At 41.2% G+C, this 12,007-nt stretch overlaps 1 protein-coding gene across 5 annotated transcripts in view; it reads left to right on the top strand.

Moving 5' to 3' along the window:
* The window catches only part of ALDH18A1 (aldehyde dehydrogenase 18 family member A1), a 50,993-nt gene that overhangs the window by 26,998 nt on the left and 11,988 nt on the right, over nucleotides 1–12,007 (top strand). For all 5 annotated transcript variants that reach the window (XM_003825394.6, XM_008950712.5, XM_024930415.4 and 2 more), the window contains 5 exons: nucleotides 1,428–1,552; nucleotides 2,334–2,478; nucleotides 3,144–3,217; nucleotides 4,464–4,557; nucleotides 8,679–8,899. In XM_003825394.6, coding sequence (XP_003825442.1) covers nucleotides 1,428–1,552; nucleotides 2,334–2,478; nucleotides 3,144–3,217; nucleotides 4,464–4,557; nucleotides 8,679–8,899 — 659 coding nt within the window. The remainder of the gene's footprint in view (nucleotides 1–1,427; nucleotides 1,553–2,333; nucleotides 2,479–3,143; nucleotides 3,218–4,463; nucleotides 4,558–8,678; nucleotides 8,900–12,007) is intronic.

Here is a 12,007-nt window from a genome sequence, read left to right as displayed (position 1 = left end):
ATTAATTTATAAAACCCAGTTTGAACAAGACTCTAGCAAATCGTTTTGATGCAGCTTCAAGCACCAAAATCGGGTCATTGGTAGACTGGCATTCTTATTGTGAGTATCCTAATTCATTTTCTACTGAGTGTTGATTTTTTAGAACAGTATCTGAATTTTAACTATGCTCTTGGTGGGGTAAGGGGAAAAGAGGAGTAGGCACATTATCAGAATGCTAGGAACCCCTCACTGTCTTTGGAGAAGGTTTGGCTAGAATTGTCCAATCTTTCCTATACTAATATATGAAACTGAAACAGCTTCCAAATCTAAATCTGTGATCTCATAGCACTGTATCTTCTGGGAAGATCCTAACCCTAAATCCTGGAGAGTTGTGGAGTAGTAGGTTGAGACTGACAGATTGTGAAAGGTTATTTTTTCTTTTCCTGTAATAATTTGCACTGCTTATAGTTGCCACTGCTTTGCTCTACAATGGGCATTGATTTCCTCGCTTCCCTGATTCACTTACTCCTGCAGAGAGGTAGTATGTAGCAAGATTGTCTTAAAGATTTGGAATAATAGAGGGGAGAGGTATATTATAGCACAGGAAAAGCAGTAACTTGAAACCAGAAAACTCACTGCCCAAAATGTCCTTCAGCCAGTCCCCAGCCTCCCCATCTGTGTCCACTTTAGGTCTTGATTTAACTCTAGTTTCTCAGCCCTTTCTTACCCCCACTTTTTCTTGTCCAAGCTCCTACTTACTCTTTTTCAAAGTGAAATTGTGAGGATTTTTCATCTTGGATTGTATGCATGTAACATTTCAGGTAACTATTTTATGTCACTCCACTTAGTTATAAAAGGGACATACACTTTATGGTAATAAATCCAGACTGAATACCAAGAGTCACGCACTCTCCTGCTGACTCAGCCTAACCTCTACAGTGACTCACTCATAAAACTGGGAGTGTAAATTAGTGACTGTTTCAAAGGGTACTGTGAGAGTTAATGAGTACCTCTGTTGCATTTCATCCTGCTTGGAAACAGTCACATTAAACAGTATATGGCTGCTATGCTGTTTCTGCAATAGCCACCCTTCTTTTTCAGTTCTGTCCTTAAAGCACAGCATCATAAGTAGCAATGGCAGAATTAAGGACACCTTGCCAGGAATATGGGCAGGGCTAATAAATGTTGTGCCGAGGATATGGCCATGGTCTGATGTTGGGAAACATTTATTTATTAAGCCAGGTTATAGAAATATGTAAGGTGAGTCTTCCTGGAGATGTTTGTCAGTGTCGAATCCCTTGTTCTCTTTTTCTGGTTAAAGCAGGTGGTAGTGCAGTGGAATTCATTTGGATGAGTAAAGTACAGAGTGATTGGCAGGTGCCCTGGGGAGGCCTGTCTTGGAGACACTTCCATCAAAGCAGTATTACTGACTCTTGTCTATTTTTTAGGCCTTTTTGACAGCCCCCCAGGTTCAGATGATGCAAAGCTTATTGATATATTTTATCCCGGAGATCAGCAGTCTGTGACATTTGGAACCAAGTCTAGAGTGGGAATGGGTGGCATGGAAGCCAAGGTAAGAATCTGGTGCCTTAACTGCCTATAACAATTTTAAAGCCCAAACTATATTGTATCCTTTTTACTTTTGTAATTATTTGGGGGTTAATGGTTCAGATAGTAGGCACATACACACTTAAATATGTACATACCTAAATACAGATTTAATGAGTGTTGCATTCCAACGTTTGGTTATGTCTGTGTATGTGGGTTTTCTCATTAATATTGTATGAACAGTGTGTTCATGTTGTAAACTCTGCAAGGGCAGGGCCTATATATTTTTCATAATTCATAAATCTCTCATTTATCAGTTCAAATATTTCTTGATGAAATCTTTCAAAAATTGTGTCCCATTAATTGTTCTTAGAAGTTATACCCGTAAGGTACAGCATCACATGTATCAACAGCACAGATGAGGACAAGACCCCCACTTAGAAAAGCCAGAAGTACTCAAGATCAGACTCTGGTCAAACTCCAGCCTGTTGGTCTACTTAGTTGTTTCTAAGTTGAGGCACAGTAAATCAAATGTAGAAGTTATGAGTCCCATACTAGAGAGACTGAAGAGAGAACAGACTGGAAACAAAGGATAGGTTGGTTTACCTTTAAGTAACACAGGCCAAGGTTGAGCTGGAAAGTGTGTGAGCTGTTATGTGTTTTCAGAGCTTCTAAGCTTTTAAAAACATTCTCTCATATACTTAAGTTGTTCAATATCAACTTGTATTTTATATCTTTTTTCAAGTTTAAAATGTGGGTGAATAGGTCTGAATCTCATCTTTCCTGGATCTAACCTGTCTCATTAGGTGAAAGCAGCCCTCTGGGCTTTGCAAGGTGGCACTTCTGTTGTTATTGCCAATGGAACCCACCCAAAGGTGTCTGGGCACGTCATCACAGACATTGTGGAGGGGAAGAAAGTTGGTACCTTCTTTTCAGAAGTAAAGCCTGCAGGTAAATAGTTCTTCATAAGGTCCCAAGGCCTGTGATGGGAACTAGTGACACCTGGCTTAGTTAGAGATCACAAAATTGATATGCTAATATTATGAAATATGGCATTGTTTTGAACGCTATTTGCAAAATCGGATTTTGCTTTGCTTTTGTGAAATTCTATCTAACCTGCCTATCTAGACCTATTCTCTGCAAAATCACTTGGTTAAAATATATAAGCATTGATTTTCTCAAGAAACATTTGCTAGGCCTATGTTAGATGCCAAGTGCTAAATAAGCACTAGAGATGCAAAGATGCATATGATACAGTATGTGCTCTCGAGTGTTCACAAAGGACAGAATTGCCTCATAATCTGCATTCAGAAGTGTAAACACATTAAAAAATATCGCCAAAGTGGAATTCAGAAGAATTCTAGAAAACAAAGTATATTGTCTGCCCCAGAAATACAGGCAAGTTCTTATGTTTATACCTGAGTGAATCTGGCACATTCTTTTGCTATTTTATTGGTCATGGTGATCCCCTGTGTGAAACAAGCATACCAAGACATCATGTGTTCCTTCTGTGGGCGTGATGAGCTTGTGCATGTGCTGGTAGTTCTCTCTCTAGTAGTAGAACTAGAGAGAGAACTAAGGTGACCATGACCTGATATTTGCACATATTCTTGCAGGCCCTACTGTTGAGCAGCAGGGAGAAATGGCTCGATCTGGAGGAAGGATGTTGGCCACCTTGGAACCTGAGCAGGTAATAACCTTAGGTGATAATATTGTTATAGTTTTCAGAGTGAGTCATGCTGTATGGTTACAGGAGTCAAACCTGCTGACTCCATCTTTATTCCTAGTGAGCCACAGAGTTATCTGAGTTACAAGTCTGATTCAAATTTGCTCTGCCTTTTTTCTTTTTCTTAATTTTATTTTCCGTTTTATCTTTTATAGACAGAGGCCCAAGATAACTTTTCATCACTATGATGTTTTGATCAAGAGCATCATAAAAATGATGAGATTAGAAAGGTTACCTAATTCTGCCACATACTGGGCATGGAAATGTGGGAAAATTACTTATCCCACCCCATTCCAAATCCCCTGACTTGCCTAGAAAATGGGAAGCTCGAGAGCCTGCTCCATAGTTGGTAGCCCTGACCTGTCTGGCTTGAATTAGTCTAAGTAGCAGACATGATGAGGCTGGAAGTGGTGAGGAGGTCAAGTAGAAGCTGGGAGCTAGTCCCCCAGGGGTTGTGTTGTCAAGGACGGATTTGAGAGTGAAGATGTGTGTGGGTTTATACTAGTGAATCCTTTGGCCTGAGAAAAGAAAAAGTAACTCCAACGGCAGAGAAAGGAAAGCAAAGGAGGAGCCTAGCTTCCCTTTCAAACCACTTCCCTCTGCTCCTCCAATAATTAGCATACTGATTTGCCACATTTCCTCATCTAGCAGGGTCAGGTTTGGGGTGTCTTCAAGTACCTAGGACTGAATTTTTTCACTTTGATTAAATGCATTAAATAAATAATTTACAAGGAAGAACCAGATGTAAAAACTTACCTGGAAATAAACTAACTAATGATATTAAATATGTAAGACTCTATGTAACATGTTAATTCAAAGTACTGGCCCCTGTACAGTTACATAATCTCCTACAGATTATACAGTCTCCTACAGATTGTATCCATCATGCCCCTTCCCCCCCTTTTTTTTTCTTATGACTCCTGATTATTATTATTAGCCATGGTTTGCTAATTATAATAATCAGGAGTCATAAGAAAAAAAAAGGAGGAAAAGTAAGAAGTGACCTAGAGGTTGGCAGTGAGAGAGGAAGGAAGAAATAAGGGGAGCAGTGGTGGGAATAAGTGATGGGAAGTCAGGAGATTTCAACTGGTGATGACCATGGATGTGGGAGCAAGGCCTGGCACTCTCAGAAGAGTAGGTTTAAAAACTGTGGTGTGCATTCTTCTTGGATTAACATCTCTGTTTTTTTAATGGTGTACCTTTCTTCTAGAGAGCAGAAATTATCCATCATCTGGCTGATCTGTTGACGGACCAGCGTGATGAGATCCTGTTAGCCAACAAAAAAGACTTGGAGGAGGCAGAGGGTAAAGACCAGGCAATTTAAAGTCAATGTTGTGGAGGGGTGTGCATTATTTTGGTTTTTAGTTTTACTAATAATTCTTATGTCTGCCTAAAGATAAGGATTTTTATAAAAGAAATTGTACATTATGTATCATTTCTATTGAGGGTAGGTGGGTGGCTGGTATTCTCCTTCCCCAAATACTTTAGTACAACCCCCAGAGGAGCTTTTTTCATTCCCCGCAGGTCACAAGCTGTGGCTACTATGGCGGTCAGGACAAAAAAGAACAAGATTGAGAACCCCACTGCTTAAGACATTCAGCTAATAGCTAACATTTATTGAGGCCTTTCTCTATTGACAGGCACTGTGCTAACGGCTATGCAGTCAGGATGTCATTTAATCTTCATAACATAGTGCCTCTGAGATAGCTACTACTTATTATCCCCATTTGACAGAGAAGGAAACTGAAGCTCAGAGAAGTTGTCACTTGCCCAAATCCACATGGTCAGTGATGGACCAGGATTTAAACACAGATGGACTGTACATGTGAAAGAGTTGTAGAAATAGTTTGTGCAGCCTGTGAAGAAAGGTAGCTTGTTTCTTAGTTAATTAACCAGTCTTTTGTCTTCCCTGAGTTAGCACCAGGTGCCATCCAGAAATACCCTAGAGGTGCTAATGGTAAAGTAAGATGTTGAATTCACATTGTGAACACCTAGACATGTAGAGAGTCAGGGCCCTGACTCTTTCTCCTCTTTTTCTTAATTCTGTCTTTTCCCCCTTAAAATAATAGGGATTGATTTTATGGGGTTTTGAATTTCCTTTGCATTATCTTGAACATCCATATTAATGGTGTTTCTTTCAAAGAAATTTTGCAAGGTTCAACAACGTTACTTTCATTCCTTAAAACATTTTTGAACCATTGTTTTAGAACTTCCTCTAGAATTTACATCTCATTTTTATAGTATTACAAAACGTAAAATAGATTTTCAGAACTGGAAGAAATCTTTGATACTATCCACTCATTAATTTAAAGTAAAAGAATTAAGACCCACAGAGGGTAAACCTGTTGTTGCCCAAGGTTCCACAGCTTGTTGTTGGCAGAAGACTCCTGATCCCAGCTATACCTCTCTGAACATGCATAAGGACACATAGTGGGTTAAGAACAAAGCCATGGGTATACATGAGCGTGGCTTAGCAATCCCAGTTTGGGGAATTTATCCTCAAAAACTATTTCTAAAGAAAATAGGTCTTTAGGCCAGGCACAGTGGCTCATGCCCGTAATCCCAGCACTTTGAGAGGCCAAGGTGGGCAGATCACCTGAGGTCTGAGTTCAAGACCAGCCTGACCAACATGGTGAAACCTTGTCTCTAATAAAAATACAAAAATTACTGCTGGGCACAGTGGCTCATGCCTGTAATCCCAGCACTTTGAGAGGCCAAGGTGGGCGGATCAGCTGAGGTCATGAGTTCGAGACCAGCCTGGCCAACATGGTGAAACCTCGTCTCTATAAAAATACAAAAATTACAGCTGGGCGCAGTGGCTCACGCCTGTAATCCCAGCACTTTCGGAGGCCTAGGTGGACGGATCACCTGAGGTTGGGAGCTCAAGACCAGCCTGACCAACATGGAGAAACCTCATCTCTACTAAAAATACAAAATTAGCCGGGCTTGGTGGCGCATGCCTGTAATCCTAGCTACTCAGGAGGCTGAGGCAGGAGAATCGCTTGAACTCGGGAGGCAGAGGTTGCCATGAGCCGAGGTGGCACCACTGCACTCCAGTCTAGGCAACAAGAGCAAAACTCCATCTCAAAAAAAAAAATGCCGGCCGTGGTAGCTCACATTTGTAATCCCAGCTACTCGGGCAGCTGAGGCAGGAGAATCGCTTGAACCTAGGAGGCAGAGGTTGCAGTGAGCCGAGATTGCGCTACTGCACTCCAGCCTGAGCGGCAGAGCAAGACTTCATCTCAAAAAAAAAAAGAAAGAAAGAAAGAAAAGAAAATAGCTCTTTATCTAAGGATTCTTAGAGCAAGATTTATCACACTGAAAAACTGGAAACAAGCTGAGCATTTAATAACATAGGTGTGGTTAAGTGCGTTCAGCTGTATCAAATTAATGGAATATTTAGTAGTAATTAAGATAATTTTTGCAACATGGAAAATATACTCGCGTTGTGAGGTGAAAAGCTAGGATGTAACATTTAACATATACTATAATTAAAACTTGTTTTTTTAGCATATGGGGAAAAGTAAAGAAAATTAATTAATTTGTATAATTGGTTGGTAGAAAGATGGTTTAATTTTTTTTTCTTAATATAAGGTCAGTTGCTTCCCCCCAAGGCAGAAATCTTTTTATTATTTTATCTTGGTGGCTATGACTGTAAAAAAAGGAAAGGGAAAATTTTTGTAATCTCAACATTGACCACAGTAATGATTTGTGATATATGATTTCAAATGGTCTTCCTGAGTATATACATGTATATATATGAATATGTACGTACATGTTTGTGTGTGGAGAGAGGGAATCACATCATGCATACTACTGTTTTTAAAGAAAATTCTGGGCTGGGTGCAGTGTCTCATGCCTGTAATCCCAGCACTTTGGGAGGCCGAGGTGGGCAGATCACAAGGTCAGGAGATGGAGACCATCCTGGCTAACACGGTGAAACCCCATCTCTACTAAAAATACAAAAAATTAGCCGGGTGTGGTGGCGGGCGCCTGTAGTCCCAGCTACTCAGAAGGCTGAGGCAGGAGAATGGCTTGAACCCTGGAGGTGGAGCTTGCAGTGAGCCGAGATTGCGCCACTGCACTCCAGCCTGGGCGACAGCGAGACTCCGTCTCAAAAAAATATAGAAAATTCTGCGTATGAGCTTGCCATAATCCTATTTTTTTTTCAGCCAAGCATGGTCGCTCATACCAGTAATCCCAGCACTTTGGGAAGTGGAGACAGAGGAATCACTTTAGCCCAGGAGTTCGAGACCAGCCTGGGCAACATAGTGAGACCCCTATCTCTACAAAATATGTTTTAAAATTAGCCAGCCATGGTGATACGTGCCTGTAGTCCTAGCTACTCTGGAGACTGAAGCAGGAGGATCACTTGAGCCCCGGAGTTCAAGGCTTCAATGAGCTATGATTGCACCACTGCAGTCTAGCCTGGGCGGCACACTGAGACCCTGTCTCTAAAAGAAAAAAAGGAAAAAAGTTTTCTTTTTTAAAATTCTGTTCTCCTTCCCAAAATATTTAACATTTTATTTTAGAAGAAAACATCTTTGTTGGTTCTGATTATAAAAATAATTCACTCATTATAAAAAAAATAGAAAGATAGATTATTACTATTCTGGATGCGTTCCAGATTTCTTCCCGTGCACACATATATGTCCAATGTTTGATAAATAAGATCATATCATACATGCTGTTTTATAGTTTGCCTTTTTCGTAGACTATATCCTAGACAGCTCTCCATGTCAGTGAACCTAGATATATTATTTATAATAACTGAATTATAAACCATTGTCTGAATATTTAGGTAGAATTCAATTTCTCAGCATTACAAAAATGCCATGGTAAGTATCCTTATTACATGCCTTTCTGTTCATACAAATGATAAATTTCTGGAACTGAAATTGCTGGGACAAAGGGTATCAGGGTACACAGCTTTACATGATGCTATGTACTACCAAATGGACCCCCAAGAAAGACAGTTTAAGTGGCATGTCATTGTCTTCCCAAGTCTGTTCCTAATGCAGTCCCACATGTTCAGTAAAACATCAAGACACATCAGTTGGGCCAGGCACGGTGGCTCGCACTTGTAATCCCAGCACTTTGGGAGGTCGAGGCAGGTGGATCACTTGAGTTGAGGAGTTCGAGATCAACCTGGCCAACCTGGTGAAACCCCATCTCTACAAAAATAAGCCAGGCCTGGTGGTGCATGCCTGTAGTCCCAGCTACTAAGGAGGCTGAGGTGGGAGAATCGCTTGAACCCAGGAGGCAGAGGTTGCATTGGGCCTAGATCATGCCACTGCACTCCAGCCTGGGCGTCAGAGTGAGACCCTGTCTCAAAAAAAAAAAAAAAAAAAAGAAAGACACATCGGTTGGTAGCTGTAGCCTGCCAGGTCTGCTACTTTATTATATCCTCTTAATGGCTTTTCAGGGAGACTTGCAGCTCCTCTGCTGAAACGTTTAAGCCTCTCCACATCCAAATTGAACAGCCTGGCCATCGGTCTGCGACAGATCGCAGCCTCCTCCCAGGACAGCGTGGGACGTGTTTTGCGCCGCACCCGAATCGCCAAAAACTTGGAACTGGAACAAGTGACTGTCCCAATTGGAGTTCTGCTGGTGATCTTTGAATCTCGTCCTGACTGTCTACCCCAGGTGTGTATATACCCCGGGAGAATAAATACCCTGCCATTGGGGGCTGGTGTGGATATTGGAGGAAGAATATATTTTCTTTTCTTTTTTTTTTTTTTAATTTAAGTTCTAGGGTACATGTGCACAACGTGCAGGTTTGTTACATAGGTATACATGTGCCATATTGGTTTGCTGCACCCATCAACTCGTCATTTACATTAGTTATTTCTCCTAATGCTATCCCTCCCCCAGTCCCCCACCCCCCGACAGGCCCTGGTGTGTGATGTTCCCCACCCTGTGTCCAAGTGTTCTCATTGTTCAGTTCCCACCTATGAGTGAGAACATGCATTGTTTGGTTTTCTGTGCTTGTGAGAGTTTGCTGAGATTCTCTCAAGAGAATCATGCAGCTTCATCCATGTCCCTGCAAAGGACATGGATTTACCCTTTTTTGTGGCTGCATAGTATTCCATGGTATATATGTGCCACATTTTCTTAATCCAGTCTATCATTGATGGATGTTTGGGTTGGTTCCAAGTCTTTGCTATTGTGAATAGTGCCACAATAAACATACGTGTGCATGTGTCTTTACAGTAGCATGATTTATAATCCTTTGGGTATATACCCAGTAATGGGATGGCTGGGTCAAATCGTATTTCTAGTTCTAGATCCTTGAGGAATCTCCACACTGTCTTCCACAATGGTTGAACTAGTTTACAGTCCCACCAACAGTGTAAAAGTGTTCCTGTTTCTCCACATCCTCTCCAGCATCTTGTTTCCTGACTTTTTAATGAATGCCATTCTAACAGGCATGAGATGGTATCTCATTGTGGTTTTGATTTGCATTTCTCTGAGGACCAGTGACGATGAGCATTTTTTCATGTGTCTGTTGGCTGCATAAATGTCTTCTTTTGAGAAGTGTCTGTTCATATCCTTTGCCCACTTTTTGATGGGGTTGTTTTTTTCTCATAAATTTGTTTGAGTTATTTGAAGATTCTGGATATTAGCCCTTTGTCAAATAGGTAGATTGCAAAAATGTTCTCCCATTCTGTAGGTTGCCTGTTCACTCTCATGGTAGTTTCTTTTGCCGTGCAGAAGCTCTTTAGTTTAATTAGATCCCATTTGTCTATTTTGGCTTTTGCTGTCATTGCTTTTGGTGTTTTAGTCATGAAGTCCTTGCCCATGCCTATGTCCTGAATGATATTGCCTAGGTTTTCTTCTAGGGTTTTTATGGTTTTAGGTCTAACACTTAAGTTTTTAATCCATCTTGAATTAATTTTTGTATAAGGTGTAAGGAAGGGATCCAGTTTCAGCTCTCTACATATGGCTAGCCAGTTTTCCCAGCACCATTTATTAAATAGGGAATCCTTTCCCCATTTCTTGTTTTTGTCAGGTTTGTCAAAAATCAGATGGTTGTAGATGTGTGGTGTTATTTCTGAGGCCTCTGTTCTGTTCCATTGGTCTATCTCTCTGTTTTGGTACCACTACCATGCTGTTTTGGTTACTGTAGCCTTAGTATAGTTTGAAGTCAGGTAGCATGATGCCTCCAGCTTTGTTCTTTTTGCTTAGGATTGTCTTGGCAATGCGGGCTCTTTTTTGGTTCTGTATGAACTTTAAAGTAGTTTTTCCAATTCTGTGAAGAAAGTCATTGGTAGCTTGATGGGGATGGCATCGAATCTGTAAATTACCTTGGGCAGTATGGCCATTTTCATGATATTGATTCTTCCTATCCATGAGCATGGAATGTTCTTCCATTTGTTTGTGTCCTCTTTTATTTCGTGGAGCAGTGGTTTGTAGTTCTCCTTGAAGAGGTCCTTCACATTCCTTGTAAGTTGGATTCCTAGGTATTTTATTCTCTTTGTAGCAATTGTGAATGGGAGTTCACTCATGATTTGGCTGTTTGTCTGTTATTGATGTATAGGAATGCTTGTGATTTTTGCACATTGATTTTGTATCCTGAAGAATATATTTTCAATACTGGAGATAGGTTTCCCAAAGACAGTTGTGTGTGTGTGAAGGTCTTTTAACCAAAAAAAAGATAATTTTTGAGACTTTATTCTCAGATTGTTCTTGAGGTAATATACGTTCTTGATTCCTCCAGTATCCTAACGTAGTTGTTCATATGTCCATTTTAGAGCTGGAGAAACTGAACCTCATAGAAGGTAATATTCCTGTCACACCTGTAAGGTGCAACTGGGACTGGAACCCAAATCAACCTACCATACCACAGTGCAGGAGCAAATTTCCAAATATCTTAGCCTGTGGTTCACTTTGTTCTCTGACCACAAGTCTCTGTTAGCCTGCTGCTGTCATTCATGAATAACTGGCTTGGCCCATGTGAAAAGGACCCCTTTATTGTCAGTGTCACTGATGGCTTCCTATAAGTACATCTGTTAGGAAAAAGAACTTTCAGTAGTTAATGGAAATTAGAATGCAACTGTCGGCCGGGCACAGTGGCTCACACCTGTAATCCCAGCACTTTGGGAGGCCCAGGCAGGTGGATCACGAGGTCAAGAGATTGAGACCATCCTGGCCAACATGGTGAAACCTTGTCTCTACTAAAAAATACAAAATTAGTTGGCATGGTGGGACCTGTAGTCCCAGCTACTCAGGAGGCTGAGACAGGAGAATCACTTGAACCCAGGAGGCAGAGGTTGCAGTGAGTCGAGATCGCGCCGCTGCATTCCAGCCTTGCAACAGGGCGAGATTCCATCTCAAAAAAGAGAAAAGAATGCAACCCTCTTTAAGCGAGTTGACATATCACAGCCTCTGGTTGAGAAAGCATGCGTTAAAGTTCTTGCCAAGCAGCCATGCTGGGAAATACAAGGTGTCATTAGAGAGTGGCCCCACTTTATTACCCTAAACTGCCTCCCAGAATTCTGGGAGCATTTCCCCCACTGGACTGTCCTATAGGATACCAGCTCTTCCTTTGCACTAGCCCCAAAGTCTCAAAGGGAAATTCTATTGTAAAAACAAAAAACTAGCACCTCTTTACTATAAGACATAGGTGACTGTGGAATCTGGAATGCTCTGTGAAGGGTACTCTCTGACATCCCCTAAAACCAGTGTGTTCACCAAGGGACTCCCATACCACTGAGGCCTATCCTCAGTCCCTGGCTGATGCTGGCACACTAG

This window comes from Pan paniscus, chromosome 8, assembly GCF_029289425.2.
Source record: "Pan paniscus chromosome 8, NHGRI_mPanPan1-v2.0_pri, whole genome shotgun sequence".
Classification (NCBI taxonomy): domain Eukaryota; kingdom Metazoa; phylum Chordata; class Mammalia; order Primates; family Hominidae; genus Pan; species Pan paniscus.
The sequence above is the reverse complement of the archived record's forward strand: the minus strand, read 5'-3'. Positions and strand labels throughout refer to the sequence as shown.